Source organism: Dermacentor albipictus, chromosome 6 (assembly GCF_038994185.2).
Source record: "Dermacentor albipictus isolate Rhodes 1998 colony chromosome 6, USDA_Dalb.pri_finalv2, whole genome shotgun sequence".
Lineage (NCBI taxonomy): Eukaryota > Metazoa > Arthropoda > Arachnida > Ixodida > Ixodidae > Dermacentor > Dermacentor albipictus.
This window is the reverse complement of record NC_091826.1, coordinates 12,823,668-12,843,918: the sequence shown is the minus strand read 5'-3', so window position 1 is coordinate 12,843,918 and position 20,251 is coordinate 12,823,668. Positions and strand designations below refer to the sequence as shown.

General features: G+C 46.7%; 1 protein-coding gene across 20 annotated transcripts in view; it reads right to left on the bottom strand.

Annotated features, from left to right (window-relative positions):
- The window catches only part of LOC135914247 (uncharacterized), a 623,773-nt gene that overhangs the window by 374,537 nt on the left and 228,985 nt on the right, over positions 1-20,251 (bottom strand). For 7 of the 20 annotated variants that reach the window (XM_070539896.1, XM_070539899.1, XM_070539905.1 and 4 more), the window contains exon 2: positions 16,168-16,353. The exons of 10 other annotated variants lie outside the window; for them this stretch is intronic. In XM_070539896.1, the coding sequence (XP_070395997.1) occupies positions 16,168-16,231 (64 nt within the window). In that variant the 5' untranslated portion in view covers positions 16,232-16,353. Of the gene's footprint in view, positions 1-16,167; positions 16,354-20,251 lie in introns of those variants that run through there. 3 more of the 20 variants (XM_070539897.1, XM_070539903.1, XM_070539907.1) reach the window with 3 other exon arrangements.

Sequence of the window (20,251 nt, the reverse complement as noted above, 5' to 3'; positions counted from 1 at the left end):
CCTCTCCGTGCAAGGTATCCTCGCACCACTGTCCGCCTCTACGCAACCAGCTCCGCATTCGCCATCATCAGAATTTGCCTATATCCTCACTGAATTTCCTGAACTTACCAAACCTACCAATGTGGAACTTCCAGTGCGGCACACTGTGACGCACCACATTGTCACCACGGGTCCTCCAGTGTTCTGCAAGCCACGACGTCTTGCTGGAGACCGCCTCGCCACAGCTCGCAGGGAATTTGATCACATGCTGCAGTTAGGCATAATCCGCCCATCGTCAAGCAGCTGGTCATCTGCCCTACACATGGTGCCCAAGCGTGACCCCGGAGATTGGCGCCCTTGTGGAGACTATCGTGCATTGAATGCCCGCACCGCTCCCGACCGGTACCCGCTCCCGCACATTCACGACTTCGCTACCACTCTTGCTGGAACAACCATATTTAGCAAGATTGACCTAGTCAAAGCATACCATCAAATTCCTGTGGAACCAGCGGACATACCGAAGACTGCCATCACAACACCTTTTGGCCTATTCGAGTATGTCCGCATGCCTTTCGGGTTACGTAATGCAGGCCAAACTTTCCAACGCTTCATCAACGAAGTCATACGTGGTCTGCACTTCGTCATCGCCTATCTTGATGATCTGCTGGTGGCAAGTTCTTCACCAGAGCAGCACGCTGACCATCTGCGGTTGCTGTTTTCGCGACTGCAGGAACATGGCTTAACTATCAACACAGCCAAATGTGTCTTTGGTGTTGACAACGTCGAATTTCTTGGACACCTTGTCACACCTGAAGGAATCAAGCCATTGGACAGAAAGGTTCAAGCTCTGCGGCATTTTCCACGTCCAACGTCGCTTCGCAAGCTCCGCGAATTTCTCGGGCTTCTGAACTTCCATCGACGGTTCCTGCCGAATATAGCGCGCATCATTCTACCTCTGACCGACATGCTGAAGGCTCCAAAGGCACCATCTGCGATCTTGGAGTGGACATCCGCAGCAGACGCCGCCTTCCAAGAAGCCAAGAATGCCCTGGCACAAGCCACCCTCCTAGTGCATCCCCTAACTGACGCGCCCTTGCGGCTCATCACCGACGCCTCCTCCAGTGCCGTTGGCGCAGTTCTGCAACAATTCCAGCAGAATCTGTGGTGCCCACTCGGTTTCTTTTCGCAGAAGATGAAGCCGGCAGAAACTCGATACAGCACTTTCGACCGCGAACTCCTCGCTGTCTACCTTGGCATTCGCCACTTTCGCCACCTTCTCGAAGGTACCGTGTTCCACGTGCTGACGGATCATAAGCCACTGATATTCGCTTTCCGTGGAAACCACAGCACACACACGTCCCGGCAAATTCGGCACCTGCATTTTATTTCCGAATTCACGACCGACCTACGGTACATCGAAGGACCCGTTAATGCGGCTGCCGATGCCCTGTCACGTGTCGACGCGCTTTCCACTGCTGCTGTGGATTTCGACATCATCGCAGAGGCACAACATTCTGACAACGAGCTGCGTGACCTGCGTGCAGGGCCCACATCTCTCTCGTTCGCTGAGGTGCCACTGCCGTTCTCCTCCGGTACGATCGTCTGCGACATGTCAACAGGCTGTGCCCGTCCATTTGTGCCGTCCTCGCACCGTCGTCAAGTTTTTGGCAAGCTACACGACTCGAGCCATCCTGGTGTGCGCGCCACTCAGCGCCTCATCACCTCCCGTTATGTGTGGCCCGGCATCAACGCAGATGTCCGCCGCTGGGCTCGAGAATGTCAACGCTGCCAACGTGCAAAAACGACCCGCCACACCAAGTCACCACTTCAACCCTTCCGTCCGCCCGACTCTCGCTTTGACCACGTTCACATCGACATTGTCGGTCCGCTGCCTTCATCGCGCGGTAAACGATAGATCCTCACCTGCGTTGACCGCTACACGCGCTGGCCTGAAGCGTTTCCCGTACACGATATTACGGCGCCAACCGTGGCGTCCGTTTTCGTGGCCGGTTGGATATCTCGTTTCGGCTGCCCCAGCGTGGTAACAACCGACCGCGGACGACAGTTTGAAAGTGAGCTCTTCGGAGCGTTAACAAGCATTCTCGGTATCCGCCACATCCACACAACTGCATAGCATCCGTCAGCGAATGGAATGGTGGAAAGGCTTCACCGCCAGTTGAAAGCCGCCCTCATCGCCCGCGACGCTCGAACTTCATGGGTCGACGACCTGCCGCTAGTTCTACTAGGTATTCGGTCGGCTATAAAAGAGGACCTCGGGTGTACAGCTGCCGAAATGGTCTACGGGACGACACTACGTCTACCCGGCGAATTCTTCGCACCACCTGCAGTCCCCAACCTCTCGCCTCCTGCCTACGTTGAGCAACTTCGGTCGCTCTTTGAGCGCTTGCGACCTACATCACCTCGACAGCGCTCCACTTACGACGTTTTCGTAAGCAAAGACCTAGCTGCCTCAACTCACGTGTTCGTGCGCCGCGAAGGCATCCGGCCCGCCCTCACTGCACCGTACGACGGCCCGTTCGAAGTGCTGCAGCGCGGAGAAAAGACTTTTACTGTTTCTGTGAACGGCCGTGAAAACGTGATTTCAATCGACCGTGTGAAGCCCGCGTACATGGCAAACTTGTGCGTTTCTCTTGCACTCCCCACTCGTTCCTCGCCCGATTCTCCCCCATCCGTGCCCTGCCCCGTGAGCAAGCACGTGTCCTGGGCATCAGCGCGACAGCAGCGACCTTTCTATCTACGGGGGGGAGCCCTGTAGTGGATCCGATTCCGCCGCCGCCGCCGTGAGCGTCTGCACAACGAGGGGATGTTTATGTTCGCGGCGCCGACCTCCCCGGCGTGGAAGTCACGTACAATAAAATTTCAGTTTCACCGCCGCTCGGCTGCTCGCCGGTCGCTCTCTTAAGTTCGTTCTCTTCTCTCTGCGCGCGTCTTTCTATAGCGGACGCATTTCGCGCCCCTATAAGTAGAATTGCGATATCTGCCACAGGCGACATTTAACAATTTTTGAAAGTGTTCACTGAAACACCCTGTATAAACAAAAGCCTGACTTGATCCCGAGTCCAGATTTGAAAGATCGACGACTGCGCTCACCGCTATATTACTGCGATTTGTGAATTGCTTTTCGGACCACAAATCTGCCATATAAGGAGTTACATTCTACACTGACGGTATTGGCTGTCTAATTTCTTACCATCACTGCAACACGAAATATGACGTATTGCGTGAGGTCCCGCTATACCACTAGATGAGGAGATAGTCGGAAATATGAATGCAGACATCAATTTGTTCGGAAATGCGTCTGAAATAAACCTCTAACCCGAGAGGCTCTGTACTTACAAGTCAAATTCACCTTAGTTCTTGGTATTAGTTTGGAGACAATTGTGTTTTTCCGGAAACGCGAGACAAAACCACGTCCCACGAAGACGGCATTTCTGCAAAATAATTCTTTTCTTGACAGTAAAATTAAAAACGACATTTCGAAACTGTCTGGAAATTGCTGAAATATAGACGCACTCCTATCGTTGACTAGCTTTGATTTCGCAGTCGCATAAGCACCTAACCAGCAGCCTGAGATCAAACAAAAATAAAAACATGGCAGACAAGCAAAAACATAGCAGTCAAAGTAGTACCATATATCAAATATATTCATACAACGTTACATATGTCAAAGTATACCATTGGCAAGAGATTTTAAAAGCACACTAAATGTTTGAAATGATTCAGAATTCGCAAACCACAGAAGGGAATGAAACTAACGCCGATAAGATGAAATATATGAAAATTTTGATAAGTCCCACTTGAACAATCTACCCAAACATGAAGTCCTGTCTACTGAACGTCAGAACACAACGCTTAAATTCTCGAAGCTGTACGGTGAATATATTGCTGCTGTTCTTGTCCTATGCATTTAAAGTCGTTTGTAGCAAAAATCGCAAAGTTTGGCTACTATGCATAATTAGTTCTGATTTGAAGAACTGTCCCCTTTGTAGCCCATCTAGCAGAAATTATTTCTTTTTTCCTTGAGAATATTTTTAATTTCTTCTACAGTAAGAAATATCAGAAACATATTCACAACATATCGAGGAATAATTGCGTAATTAATTACCTTAATTAGCTCATTTCACGCTGGCGTTTCTCCCAGACGTGATGTTTGCTTATTGAATCAATCCAGACTAACCTCCGTGTTCAGAAATGCGCCATAACCTATTAAGCCCATGCTTGACTTGGTCAAGATAAGGTCTGGCTTGAACATGTCCAAGATACACATTGCCTTTGCTTGGACTTGTTCACATCAGGCGTTATCTTGACCAAGTCAAGCATGAGCTCAATAAGTTAAGGCGCATTTTTGAATAAGCTGGCAACTGGACGCATTGCGCTATTAGCAAAAAAAAATTTTTTTCCAGGTCAGTGAAGAGGCTCCCCGCTAAGGATTTACCAGCATTGTATAAGGCCTGTTAAACCAAATGCGCACACTGCAGAATCTCACCGTTCATTTTAATTGACATTGATTACTATGAGTCAACACTTAAGCAATGCATAAATAGAAACGACTATGGGGGCAAAAATGACTGTCACATTTTTATGAAGCTCCGCACATATATTCGCGATATACGCGACTGTTATCACAAAACTAGTTATTGTACTGGATGAGCTCGTTCCCAAACTATAATATATATATATATATATATATATATATATATATATATATATATATATATATATATATATATATATATATATATATATATATATATATATATATATATATGCTGTTTTTATTATTTTGTATTTGCTTCGCACCATCCCGCACGCTTCTCCCGTTTATAATTCCCTTCTTAAAACCTCCCTTCATCCTTTTCTCGCGGATGCCAGCCGCCTGGAGAAGGTTTTATTCGCCTGCATTATGCAAATTATGTATCGAGAAAGAAAAATGAAATGTTAGGTCACCTCTTCGCACAAGCAGAATCAAATAAATTTGTGGCGTATTTATGGGTGATGTGGAAACCGCTCCACACAAGATAAGAATTTGTCTGCGAGGGCAGCAGAAATGAGGTGGCGGGACACGCCTCCAGGCGTGGTTTTGCAAACGTCGCTTGCGCATCGCCACCGCAATCCTGCTTTCTTCTGGCCTCCATGGGGAGTCATTAGGCAGCCTTAATGCACTCCACGTCGCCGTCGCGGTTTGTCGCCTTTTGAACCAGCGACGGCAAAAGGACGACGTTCTCACAACGCGTCACCGGCAGAGAGGCGCCAGCGTCACCGCTTCCTCAGCCATAACTGGAGACAAAATAAAAACTGATAATAGGGCCGCGAACTTTCTTTCGATAAGTCGGAAGTGCGCCACTGCAAAGTTTGTGAATGGTATGCCTGCACTATACCAAGCCATTTAGGTTCCTTCCTCGCTGCTTAAGCGACCATCTCTTCTCCTATAGAGCTATACCAAAACACGCCCTCGGTGTCGCGGAAGAAAGAACAGGGGCGAAAAGCACGTGTTAGGCTGACGGCAGCGTAGTGCTTGTTGAAAGACGGAGATCCCTGAATGAGGCAGACGAACAAAAGGAAGAAAAAGAGCCATTATTAATTGCAGCCATAGTGATTCAAAGCCACGAGGCAGGCTTGGAAATACGACAAAGAAGAATTATTTCCGAATATGCACCAAATATGCACGATAGCTATTGCGTCTTTGGAAACCCGTCCAGCTGCCCACGCTAAATTGTTCAAAGTGCATTCAGTGGTGTCTCGGGAAACGTTCTGGCTATTTATACTGTCTTCTCTTAAATGCACCGAAATGCATTCGTAAACTCGTGGAAAATGCAGTTGGCATCACAAACTTGTTATTTCTATTAGACATTGGAAATGAAGTTGGTGCAGCAAACAACGACCGCTCTTGACCAGTGGGTGACTTTCTCATATTTTTTCAAGGGGGTGGGAGGGAAGTGTCGAGCCTAAGGAGGATGTGATGGAGTGGAATTTGGTGGATTAGGTGAGTTGAATCTGTCACAGCAACCTTCGTGTCTCACGCTGCGCCTGCAGGTAACCAGCCAGTTCCTCACCAACTCAACATAATGAGCAGCGTAAGGTATGTTCACCGTAAGAGTGAAGGCCGCTCGCAAAAATCTTAACTTAAGCTTGCCTTGCATCCCAAGACACCGTCCCGTAAACGGCTGCACATTTAATTTCATCACACCGTCAAATTCTCTGCCATCCTCGACTGCGTTTCCCTTCTTCTGGCCCCCATTCTGTAACTCTGATACACCACTGGTTATCTGCCCTACGCATTACTTGTCCTACGCAACTTCTTTCTTTATACTATTATCACCTACAATATCGGCTACCCCCATTTTCTCTCTGATCTCTTCCAGCCTCTTAATGCTACGCCTCTCATTTACGTCATTTGCGTTCCACGTATCAGCAGCAAATTATTCGAGTGCTCCTGCATTTCACGAGCCAGGGATTTGTTGTAAGCGGCATTCAAACTTTATTACATTTTCAGCCAATTTTCGTGTGACATTACGTCAACTGCCATCTGTTTCTTTGCCATATTATCCACCTAAATCATAACTTTTACGAGTAATTTTCATTATTCATATAGTTTTCTTTTTCTTTTCTTTCGTATGCGTGAACACGAATCTACCAATGCATATCCATATAAATATGTGTAATGCTAACCGGATGTATGATGTTGCACCGTTTTTCGCTTGACTGTGTTTGATGTTTCGTGCACTTCGAAGGATGCCTTATCTTTTCCGTAATGCCCGCAAGGACCCTAATGGTATTTGAAAAGAAACAAAGAGAAACAAATAAATAAATACTGCTAACTTGTCCACCTGATCCCTTGATAAAATTTATGAATATCTTTGTAAACATAGAGTATTGAGTAAATTTTTCCCATTCTTCTCGAGTTTCACTAAATGTAGCCCTTTGTTTCTGTTTGATGTTCCCTGCACTTCAATGGCTGCTTTATCACTATTTTCTGTAATGCCCGCAAAGACCCTATTGGTATTTGAAAAGGAACGAAAAGAGAGAAACAAATAAATAAATACTGCCATCTTGTTCACCTGATCTCTCGATAAAATTTATGAATATCTATGTAAACATAGAGTACTGAGTAAATTTTTCCCATTCTTATCGGGTTTCACTAAACGTAGCGCTTTGTTTCTTGCATTTCTTTTGAACATGAATTAGTTATCGTAAAAATTTGGAGGACGCTTAAGCTTCAACATTAAGAGTGGTTTGCGATAGCATTAAAAAAATTAAATTATGGGGTTTTACGTGCCAAAACCACTTTCTGATTATGAGGCACGCCGTAGTGGAGGACTCCGGAAATTTCGACCACCTGGGGTTCTTTAACGTGCACCTAAATCTAAGTACACGGGTGTTTTCGCATTTCGCCCCCATCGAAATGCGGCCGCCGTGGCCGGGATTCGATCCCGCGACCTCGTGCTCAGCAGCCTAACACCACGATAGCATTCAAAGATCCCTGACTACTTCACACGCTTTCCAGAAAACAGAAGCCCTTCCTCACCCAGACCTAGACAGTAGGCAAGCACGGGACTGGCGCCGCCTGCACACACTTTCCCACATTTATACAGGCTACGTAATAGCAACAAATGCCCGTGGTGCGAAGGAACACCGACATTGCAACACATAGCATTTCAGTGCGCGTTACGTCCGGCGGCTGCCACCTTGTCGCTGCTAGACAACACTCTCCATAACTGGTCGTGGGAGGCGCGACTCGCGGAAGTGGAATTGGGAAGCCAACTGGTGACCGTTGACCAGGCCCGGCGAGCCGGTGTAACCAGTGGGGCCCTGGAGGAGGGGCTCCACCCACCATAACCAAACAACTTCTACGACAATAAACGTTTACTCTCTCTCTCTTTCCGGAAACTGCAGCGTACGTAACCGTAATGCTCACCGGGAAACGCTCGCGGCGAACGCTATGCACGAAGGCGGGCTTTCTGGTACAGACGCGGCCTCTTGCATGGACCGCGATGTGGCGGAGGCGAGCGCCATCAGGAAATGTTTCAAGGAAGCGGGCACGACAGTTCGTGAACTCTGAATAACTTACGCGCCGGCGTGCGCAAATGGCGGACGCCGTTCCCGGTCCATGCACTGTAGGAACGCTGGAAAAGGCGTTTGTTTGAATATTCGCGTAACAGAATTATGTTTTCTTATATATTAAAATTACAATCAGAGAGCTATCAAGTCTGTAAGTTGTGTTTGAGTGGTAGTTTATGATTTTTTTACGCATTTTAGCTTGAGAAATTCGATTAGGTCAGTCAATTCCCTGTATAACATGGAAGGCCTGGGTATGCGTGGTTCGAAAACCTTTTCGTCATAACGACGTCCGACGCAAGATGTTATGCGTCACGGGCTCCTTGATGCTGTCGCGTTAAAAGCATTTACTTCTCTAACAGAGGGTCCACAGGTATTGTTAACAACGTAGGTATCTGTCACTGAACGCAATTGCGCAGGTCAACTAGCCACAATGTCACCTGCGTGCATATATTCACATTCGCGGGAGACTCCTCCATGTAGTCCGCGAGTGTATTAGAGGTACAATTGTAGGTCCCGAATTAATGTGAGTCAGCTGCTTGCGTTAATTATGTTTCGCCAGGGTCAGAGCTTTTATTCTTTTTATTTTTTTATTTTTAAGAACTGAAACCAACGCTTTTTATTTCAAGATGAAATGTTCCTTACGTCTGCACCAGAACCACGACAAAACAGAACGTCATTTTCAATGATTTATCCCTAAATACCTCATTGGAAAGAGAGAGAGAGAGAATAACTTCATTGAATAGGCAAAAGGGGAAATGGTATTAGGTACTTGATGGGTGGCGCCCCAAGTCCAGGGCTTCACTCGCTTCTGTTGAACGTATCCCACAAGAGCCTTCTGCGCCTTCGGGTCTGAGCTGGCGAGTTGGGCCTCCCATTGCTCAGGTGTAGCTAAATCACTAAACACAGAGAACGTGCTGTGTAACTCCAGTTTGGATGGTCGCAAGGACAGCCATTCCCGAAATAAACTACAACATAGGCGAAAATTATACTTTAGACATTTTTGTTGCAACGAATAACCATTGCGATTATCTCGGATGTAGTAGTAAAATAGTATCAAGAGTCTATAAGGAAGTAACCAAACGCAAATAGAGCAAGTCAATTAATCGCGGAGAAATTATAGAAGAGGTAATGAAAGGTTGTAAGAATAATAAACACTGAAGCACAAACACGCCTTAGAACATAAGCAACATCAAAAATGACTATAAGCTACTTTTCCCAAGGAAATCATGAAGTCATGGTCTGTGAGAAAGTCCTGGTTAGCCTTAAGTGCTAATCTGTGTTGGTTGGGGCCCGACCAGTGTCCGTACACGGTACACAGAAAAGACGCCTATGTAAAGTGTACAGATAAATGAGCAATATATCTGGCTGTTGTTGATGTCGTATGCACTCAGTGAGGCAGTGTTCAACAGAAGCTTTCATTGTGCTTTGTCCTTTTCTTTACACTCTTGTCCTTTTCCTTTTTTGTCCTTTTCTTTACACAATGTCCTTTTCTTTACACGATGCGAGAGGTAAGACGTATGAGCTGCCTCGAGGCGCAAGCAATGTTGGTGTGTGCCTTCTTTTTGCAGTATTGAAGACATAAAACGCGACGCGATGTGTACTCCACGTTGTACATATTGTACTTGCATAAAACAAATATCTATTTGTCTAAAAAGTGAGCCGCATGAGAGAACGGATTCTCCACCGCAAACTGTGTCATGCATGCATTTCATAAATTGTCCGCGTTCCAGTGCTAAACCTAAAAATTGGCCGCTCTCAAATGCAAGCATTATTTTGAAAAGTGGCTCCTCTACAGCAGACGGACTCACTGTATGCACTGCATGGTCTCGCGCTTTTCATATGCCGCCCTTATGATTATACGGCTGTAGTGCCTACGCCGGCGGCGATGTTTGGAACTTGTGACACGAATTCATTTAGATCATAAAAGTGTGGCATCGCTTATCCTTCTGGGCATGGCTCCATTCAGCCATCAAACAAGACCACAACTTTGAATTCATGAAGGCAAAGATGAAAAGTTTACGATAAGGCAAACTATATACGTACAGGTGGGGTCTAATGTTGGCAGGATGCAGGCTCCACAGAAAAGTCAAATATTCAGCCTAGTTGTAGCTTACAGTCATCACAACAGTACAGCACTATGTTAGCCGCGTATACATTGGTACACGTCACAAGTTCAAAATTTAGGCTGCCATGCTCAGAATCAGAATGTAATGAGTTTTCTTTTTTTTTTCGATCCTGCATCCCGTAAACCTTTGTCAATGCCTATACACGTGCGGCCGTGGGCGTATGCATGTGCCGCGCAGCGGTGCTTCACAACCCACAGGCCACTGGTAAACTGTGCTGGAGACAGGAGTCGGCTGTGTTCTCGTTTAGAGTGACCACAGGACTCTGAATACATGCGTTGCACTTCGAGGAATTACTTGCGCTCCAACAAAATGCTCAATCATCCAGAAGCGGCAAGCGAATTGAAACATAGTTAATAGCGCTAACAGGACTAACGGAAAATAAGTTGGGATAAAAAAAAGTTGGGCTTTGTCCTATCCCAACTTTTTTTCCCTTAGTCTTGTTAGCGCTAGTAACTATGTCTCAGAAGATGCATCGACACCAACAGGCCCAAATTTCTGCGTGAATTGAAAGCACAGCTAATAAGCAGCCACCATGGCCACCTCTCTATGAAGTAGTGGGGTGTCGTCAGAATCCTGATGCTTCGGTGATTCCTCCAACCAGGCCAAATCCACTGAGCAGATCCGTTCTTACTAAATGTTTGAACGAAATTACAGCAGCACAGAGATAAGGCCTTCATGCCCAACTATCCGAGGAATGAAGTAAAACAAGAGGTGAAAGGCAGAAAGGTTAACCAGATTAGGTGTCCGGTTGGCTACTCTGCACAGGGGGATGGGGTAAGGGGCAGAAAAGATAAGAAAACAAGAGAATATCAAAAAGAAAAGGAAAACATCAGTTCGCACATGCTATAGTTTTTTAATGAGGGCTGTTTCCTTTAAAAAGCACACCAACACTTTAAAGCAGTTCATGCCGACGTCATTTGGGACCAGGGTCCAAGAATTCTGCCTTCCGTAAGGGGACAATTGTCAATCCCGTCGAGTGTGGTGCTGAGGACTTGTCTTTGTGCACTGAAAGGACGGCAATCACACAGAAAGTGCGCTGTCGTCTCTTTGCACCCGCAAACTTCGCAATCTGGGCTTGTGGCCATCGAAAGATTTTAAAAACCAGCGCCTTTTTCCGCTGGATTCTGATCTGAAGCTCCGCCTTCCACATTGTTTACCACGATGGGAGGTAACTTTCATCTGTCGCTTATGGGTTGACAAAACTTGCAAGGATGAGAAGGAAGATGAGGCATCGCAGGCAGCGACACCATTGTTTAGAAGGAAATCCCCTATTCGTTTTAGGACCTCCTCCAAGGCATGCACGTCTCTCTGAGGTGTTAAAGTTGTAGGCTACATCTGCGTGTGACAGCAGATTCATTTATTGCTGTGAAGAATCCTCTCAGTCGACATCTTATATCCCTTCAACGTTACCACATTATAAACTGTGCGAGGCTGACGGCGACATGTGCGCCGCTAATGTTTTCAATGCCGTAATAAATCACGACTGACGGACAGCTCCCCTGCTTAAATCCTACACTGCTCCCTTCTCTTCATATACGAGAGGGATTTTTCTCGACAGAGTGGCGAGTATAAGGTAATGACGAGCTCACGTGGAGAACGGGACTTTCGAGGTAGCTTTGTACTAACGGCATAAGCCTAATGGAGTCTCGGTTTGTCTCAACTTATAATATGAATCGAGACAGCTCGCGCAGACATGTATCACAAGAACATCTCTGCCGCGAATTCTTTTCTTTCGCCGCCTTGATAAGTTTCATCATCGTTCTCGCGGCCACTGCTTTGGTACACGTTCACAGATGTCTCATGTCTGAAGCGACTTCGTATACAACACATCGCAAACATAGAAATACGTAAAGCTTATAAAGACTGCTTCCGTGACGTATAACACCGGTAGCGTCTCATTAACACGTTGGTTTCTCGTATGAATCCACGTAGGATCCGCCCGAGCGCGTGGAATAATTTCCCGATTCCTCAGACTTTGCGAATCTTTCTACCCTGATGTGTATTATTCTTCTTATAATTTCATGTGTCTGATAGTTCATCATGTTTCACATGAACTATCATGTGAAACTATCATGATGAAACATGATGAACTATCATGTGTGTTTCACATGATGATAGTTTCATGTTCACATGATAGTTCATCAGCCACTGCAGGGTTCCGCTCTGGACCGGACGATGCAAGAAAGGGCTAGGTTCACGGGCTCGTAACATTACGCTACAGGCGACTGTAAATACCTGCTACAAAATTTATCCGCTTTAGATGCTCCAACAGACGTACTTCACAGAACTGCAATATCTGTTTATGATGCAGAGTTGCGGTTATGCAAACTTCGTGCTTTAATTTTGTTCTCAAGCTTACCAACTTTCACCAATTCCCGTGAAAAGTATGAGGACTTAAATAAATTTATTGATTTATTTGAACATACTGCTAGCCTCACATTTGAGACTGTTGCAGGAAATGGGCAGGATACATATTCAGGAGAACACAGTTCAAGCCTGATTCAACAAATATTCTGATTTCAACAGTAAGTAGAATACAACTTTCTCAAATACAGCAACTCTCATTCAAGTTGGTCCCGCGGTTTTATCATGAGAGCATTTCTATGTTTTATACGTATTTTAAATGGAAAATCGGAGCTGACCCCGAAGAAGAGCTTTCTCTTAAAGAGGCCCGAGACTCCCGGTGCACCCTCCCATCTCTTCCTTAATGTCATTCACGCGACGAAGCACTACTCATGCGTCAGGTGGCAAACACTGCTGCTTGCGAACGACGCCATTCAACGTCATATAGAACAAATATCCGGTCGCCCAGTATCTCAGGGTATGTGGACAATATCCCAATGAGCTGCTCCCAGGCCCTCTCATCTCCTCACATGACTACCCGTTGTAGACTACCCCCTTCACATCCCCACTCATGGCAGAGTTAGACTGGTCCACCCGCGGCACTCCGCAGCACATTGTTACCCCTCCTCGTGGTACACATAAGACACATAAAAGAGTCCAGCAAGGCTACGCCGCCAGCTGGTAACGGGAGCGCTAACCATGACTCGGACTAGGAGTCGTCGAAATAATTTTTTTTAAGCGAAACCTTTACTGGCCGCGTACTTGCGATTTTGCCGTGGCCGTGCTCCGAGGAGGCACACGACGTCACACCGCATTCCTCATCACACCGCTTTCCTGATCGTTGCTTTCGCCCCCGCTGGCTTCGCAAGCTGCGTCGCATGCCTGATAACATGTCGGTGGATTGAAAAGCAGAGCTCGCGTGCGCCGCAACTACAGTTGAGGCGGCACTATGGATGGCGACTATTCTGATAAGCAGGAGGAGGCCTGGAGTCGGCATCGAAACGAGACCAAGAGGAAACGAATCGCCCAGGAAACAGACGAACAGCGCGCCGAACGACTGGCTAAACGCCGCAACATAGCTAGACAACCAGACTAACCTAGACTTGCAATCAAGATTAAGCAAGGCGAACGATGCTATGCCTTTGCTTTCGCTACGTATATCCTGGCATAGCCGAGCTAAGCCACTGCCAATTTTTTTCCTCTCTCTCTCTTAGTTAATGTTGTAGGGTGGGTGGAAGCTGCGGCGTTGAAGTGCCTCCAGGATCGGTCCGTGTTACAAACCACATAAAAATACTTATGAGGTCCCATATCATGCATCATTGTCAGGATCGGCCCAGAAAGAAGAAGAAGAGTAAGTAGTAGTAGTAGTAGTAGTAGTAGTAGTAGTAGTAGTAGTAGTAGTAGTAGTAGTAGTAGTAGTAGTGGTAGTGGTAGTAGTAGTAGTAGTAGTAGTAGTAGTAGTAGTAGTAGTAGTAGTAGTAGTAGTAGTAGTAGTAGTCAAAGAAAGCTTTACTACGTAACAATAAATTCACAATGTGCGTTTTCCACGAAGCGGCGCCGTGTCGCAAAAAAAAACACGAGGTATACTCGCGATTTCATCTTTCGTTAAAACACTGCGGCGTCGCATTTCCCTCGGGTGATCTTTGCCCGAAAAGTTACTAACGTCCTCTCTTCCGCAGCATTTGCGAGAGATTAGCGAAACTACGTGCATAAACCACCTGTGCGTAAGTTTGGGGCCTTCGCAGCCAGAAGCCCTTAAAAAAAAATTATAAGACGAAACATATTCCCAGAATTCAGAGGGCATGGCTGAACCTGCAGGAAACGCCCCCTAGGCTAACGCAGCCAGTTTGGTTTCGCACTTTGTCATTGCTTTCTCTTGTGTTTTATCTCGCTCGTTTCATTTCTAGTCATTAATCCGTGACGTCAAGTTGGACGGACCCCTGAAGATACTTCGTCGTTTGCGCATATAGCCCCGGCAGTCAGGCACGATGGCATGGGGGCCATGCGGTGAAGTTGACAGTTATGAAGTTTACTGTTTGCGCGTGTTACTCACAGCCAGCAACGTGCGCTGCACCGAGCGCCGCTTAGTGCATTTATTATCTTTCTTTTTTTTTCTGTTTTGGTGGAAGCAGAAACTGCACTATATATACAAAACATGCGGGGTACTGCCTAGACAGTTCGATAAGCTATTCGAAATAAAAATTATCATCAGCAAAAGCGATAACAAAACTGAGTTCTCCTATCGCTTAGGCCAGTAGTTCGTTATATAAGCGTTCAATTTTGCAATTGTACACGCTAGATTTGGTCCTTCCCAATTTCGTTTGGCGCACACATTCTGAAATAAAAAAGCGTATTTTTTCTTTATTGTACTGGATTGCGTTCTTGCAATACACAGTGTTTGGTAGGATTTGCTGTCTATAACGCAAGGCGCACACACACACAGTTTCACATGTCCCGAATCATGCATATCTTAAATGCTTCATAATAGTAATTAGGAGTAGCAACACAAAGCTGTGATTATCTTACGCCATAATTAATAATAATATTTGGGGTTTTACGTGCCAAAACCACTTTCTGATTATGAGGCACGCCGTAGTGGAGGACTCCGGAAATTTTGACCACCTGGGGTTCTTTAACGTGCACCTAAATCTAAGTACACGGGTGTTTTCGCATTTCGCCCCCATCGAAATGCGGCCGCCGTGGCCGGGATTCGATCCCGCGACCTCGTGCTCAGCAGCCCAACACTATACCCACTGAGCAACCACGGCGGGTGCACGCCCTAATTACAGTACTCAATATGCTAACTCAAGAGAGAGAGAGAGCAAGGACAAAAAAGGCAGGGAGGTCAACCATACGAGCACCCGGTTTGCTACCCTACACTGGGCGTGGTGGAAAAGAGAATAGAAAGAGGAACAAGGGAGAGAGTGAGCACTGAGCACGTGTGGGAGGATGCACAGGGACCTTATATCGGGTTCTTAGGCCTGTGCACTTCAAGTAGTGCACAAGTGCATGAATCGCTTTTCGTGCCAGTGACGGGTGTGGCCACAGTCCGAGTATCTTTGGCTCGGAGAACGGTCTTGAGTTCAACCTGTTTAAAGTCCTCAGAGAGAGGCGTTGTACGACCCGCCGTGGTTGATCAGTGGCTGTGGTAGTGGGTTGCTGAGCACGAGGTCGCGGGATTGAATCCCGGCCACGGCGGCCGCATTTCGGTGGGGGCGAAATGCGAAAACACCCGTGTACTTATATTTAGGTGCACGTTAAAGAACCCCAGGTGGTCGAAATTTCCGGAGTCCTCCACTACGGCGTCCCTCATAATCAGAAAGTGGTTTTGGCACGTAAAACCCCGTAATTAATTAAATTAAGAGGCGTTGTACGATGTAGCGAGGGCAGGTACACAATAGGTGCTCGGCGGTTTCCTCGCACCTACAGGAGTCGCACCATTGGTCTCTCGGCTATTCCGATATGATAGGAGTAGGCGTTTGTGAACGCCACGCCCAGCTACAAGCTGCACAGCAAGGTTATTTCGCCGCGGGAAAGGCTAGATGGCCATTGTAGCCGTAGCATAGGGTCTATTTTATGCAATTGGCAATTGAACTCCAGAAATGTTGCGACTTTGAAGTGAAAGCTTTACTACACCAACCTGTGAGCCATTTCAGCTCGTCGCGCCGTATGCCGTATGCAGGCAGCCGTATGCAGTATTCCATATGCCGTGGCCGACGAACGACCTTGAGCTGCCGTTGCCTAGCAACACCGCAGCCGCGCTCCAACAGATGGCGCCGCCATCAACGCCGCTGCCGACGCTGCTCGCTCCACTAGATGTGCTGCGCTGGGGTAGAGGGAGAGGAGGTGTCGCCGTGCGGGGTATATATATACATATACGCTTCGTCTCAGTGTATTTAGTCGTTATGGAGGGCGCAAAAGAGACGCAACAACGACACAATGAAGCGAGGAAGAGACAACGCGCTCAAGAGACGCCGAAAGAATGCGCCGCACAACTCGAGAAGAGTCGTAATGAATATGCGGCTAGAAGAAGTCGTGCGTGACTCTTCAACTGCCGAAGAGACTGCTTTGAGTTCTCGAGAGCGTCGGAATGAGACTCGGAATGAATGCGTAGACGTTACCTAGTCGTTACCTAGCCTAGTCGTTACCTGAACAGTGTGTCTTGTCGTGTCAATATAATACATCTAAACCAAACGCTTAACCACAACTAACACCACAAGGGTAGCCATGCAGCTCTTGCTTTCGCAATTCAACTAGGGTTAACCAGAGCTAAACCACAGGCAATTTTTTTGCGTGGGAACAGTGAACTTCCCTGGCCGCGTCCGACGTCGCCTGAGGTATCGGACGCATCTGAGTGTCTTCGTGGGCAGACTGGGCGGCCCTGTCAACAAAGTTCTTGCGGATGATGCCACAGTGAGCAGGAATCTATTGAATAGTAATGTTGTGCCCTGTTTCCAGAGCATGGTGATGTAGTTCCCTGATGTCAGATATAATCTGCTCGTAATTTATGTGGTATTATGCTGACATAATGCTGTGAAAAGCTGCCTTAGAGTCACAAAATACAAATACCAATCAAGCCGATGCACTGGTGCAACAGAGGTCAATTTTTTCAACTAGTTTAACGTTGGTAAATGTGTGACTATCGGACACTATAAACGTATAAGCATATCACAGTAACCGTGCTTATCGAGCGGAATTATTAAACGATAAGAACAAACATGAGAAGGGAAAAAAGAAGAAAGCGTCATGTCATCATTGTATAGTACTCAGGCAAAAGCCAATCGCAATACTTGTTTCACTGCTAATGGGATGTATTAGAACACACACACACACACACCGACACACACACACACACAAACACACACACACACTTGGACCAAAATTTTTAAAATAATTATGCGTTCTGTGGATGTTGTTAGCATTATCTAAACTTATAGTGCCATTTTTCTGCTCGTCATTTTTTGAGTATTTGGCCTAGATAAACTAATTAATTTTTTAAATATAGCTTGAAACGTTCAGGCATCTATAGGAAAGTTGTGTAGCTTGAGAAATATTGACACGTATACTTATCTTTATCGGGCGACCACGTTTGGCCGCCTAACAAATGTTATCGTGCAGCGCAGGACGCGCCTACATGTAAAAGAAGTTTCTGGAAAGTTATCGATGCTTCCATCCGCTGTCTGTTGTCGCCGAACCTTGTGTTATCTGATTTCATCGCTTGACACGAATGGTGTAGAACTTTGTAGAAGGCATGCGGGTCCCAACGATTAATCTGGAACATTCGATGACTGCTGTATAAAAGCCGACGCGCTTGACCCGCTGATTAGGTTTTCGACGATCGCCGACCGTGTTCGCCGCTATCGTTGTGCTATAAGTGTAGCCTCTTTTGTGGGCACAGGTTCGCCCAATGAAAGTTAGTTTTGTGTTTCACAGTATTTCTACTGTGTTCTTTGACGTCACGACCACGTGACAATATTGCCCAACCTAGGTACTTCCAATGAGATAGGCCTAGCGTGGCCCTTTTTATTCGGGAAAAACGAAAGCCCGCGGAGTTTAAAAAATACCACGTGACAGCGCGCTCTATGCGCCCGAATGCGCCGCGATTACAGCGCTCTCATGAGTGATTTGCAAAAACATCGCCAGCGCCATGCCTTCCCTTCACTTACGAGAAAGGGCTTCAACATGTTTCAATGTTTGCTCAGCTCTGACATTACCGACAGCGGCTGGCGACGGCGTTCCGAAAAAGCGCTTCGTCAGCAGCCGTTTATTCCGATATGACGAGAAGAGAATTTTTTTTCAGCATTCAAGTAGATCCGGAATAGAAAAATTACACACAAAAATGCATCATGCATCTGGAACCTGTGCGAGACAGAGCATCATTTGTTACAACGCCGCTTTTCTTCCAAGCTGTGCCAGCGGCTATATGCACGTGAGCTCGACCGACAGTTACTGTCGTGCTGGGCAACCGATTCAAAGAATTTCCTTGCAGTGCCTAAAGCATGTCGTACTCAAGCGAGCAGAAGGCGAACATGCTCTTAGCCTTGGGAGCGGCGTGGGGCGCCAAGAGGAAAGCTGCCAAGCTATACTGAAATTGGCAATGTGGGTGAATACCTAGCGCGAACACAATTATGAGGAGTTTACTTGACGCTGAAAGAAACAGGTAGCTTCAAGAAGACGCAGCACAGAAAGGGGACCGTCAGCGAAGAGGATGAAGGACACATTGTGGCTTTCATGACTGCAAACCCTAATCCCAGCGTGCGTGATGTGAGTGGTGAGGTCGGCATTTCAAAGTCCACATTGTCAAGAGTTCTTAGGAAGGCTGAAATGCATCCGTATCACCTCCAACTCCATCAAAAGCTGCAAGAAAGAGACACTTTCAATGGCGGCTTGATTTCTCAAATTGGATCTTTGAGAACAGTGACGAAATACCGGTTTTTGTTGACAAAGTGCTCTGGACAGATGAGGCAACCTTCTCCAGAAATTCTCAAGTCAACATCAACAATGCGCATTACTGGAATGATACGAACCTGCATTGGGTGGCGCAGACCAGACCCCAGTACCAATGGTCATTCAGTGTGTGGTGCACTATCTTTGACGGAAGAATATGTTCCTACGGGCGGGCAGCGCAACCTGGACGAAGGACGAGAGGAAGTACACAATACGAGCGCAGACTAACAGCTGGGTAATTATTTCAAGCAACAGACTACAATATACAGAAAATGTTAACACGTGTTAAGTGACGTTTACAAGGGTGTTAGCCTACCTTGCCATAAAAAAATCCGTTTCTTTTTCCTGCAGAGTGATAGAAGTCTGGCTGACGCATGCGCCTGGGTTCACAAGACTGCAGTGAAACCTTTTGCTCGATGGCTCACGTGCTCTGGCGATGCCCCGCGTTGCCTAACGACCTTCTCTCCAGCGAGCCGAATGGGAGGAGGCGATCAGAAGGACGGTACTCCAAAAGCAAGCCCAGGCTATACAAAGGACCCTGGAGAGGGCGTAGCGACACGGCATTCTGTCCTCCACGTTTGCGTGGCCAGCGGCTACACTGGCCTCCCGTTAGGGGGTCCTGACAGTAGCTCCTCAGGACCAAATAAAGTTCGTGATCTGTCTGTCTGGCAGGCCACGTAATGCGTGGTATAGATAATCGGTCGACCATTAGAGTTGCGGAATGGGTGCAGATGGAAGGGAAGCGCAGTCGAACATGGCAGAAAACTAGGTGTGGTGAAATTTGTGGCTTCAAAAGTTGGAATTATCTAGCGCAAGACAAGGGTAATTGGAGATCGCAAAGAGGGGCCTTCGCCATGCAACAGAGATAAAAACAGGCGGATGATGATAATGTGATATAGTCAAGCAAAAAGGCCTCAAAGAAGACGCTTGTCTTCATATTTATAAGTTAAACTGCAGCGACGATAAACAACCAGAAACAACAGAAACAAGCATATGACTCATTCGGTGAATAGTTAACCAGAACGAGGAAGGAAGAGAGCGAGACAGAGAAGTTAACCATTGACGAGCTGGCTACTCTGTTCCGAGGTAAGCGAATAAAATGGTCTAGAGGTGATAGACGGAGAAACGAGATAAAACAAATCAAAAGAGAGAAAACATCACAAGAAAATTAAAAATTACTCATTCACTGTATAGCAGCGCCTTTTCTTTTTCCACCTTCAGCGGGTTCCATTTCCCTTATCGCACTGACTTCACAATAATATGAAAGACGATATGCA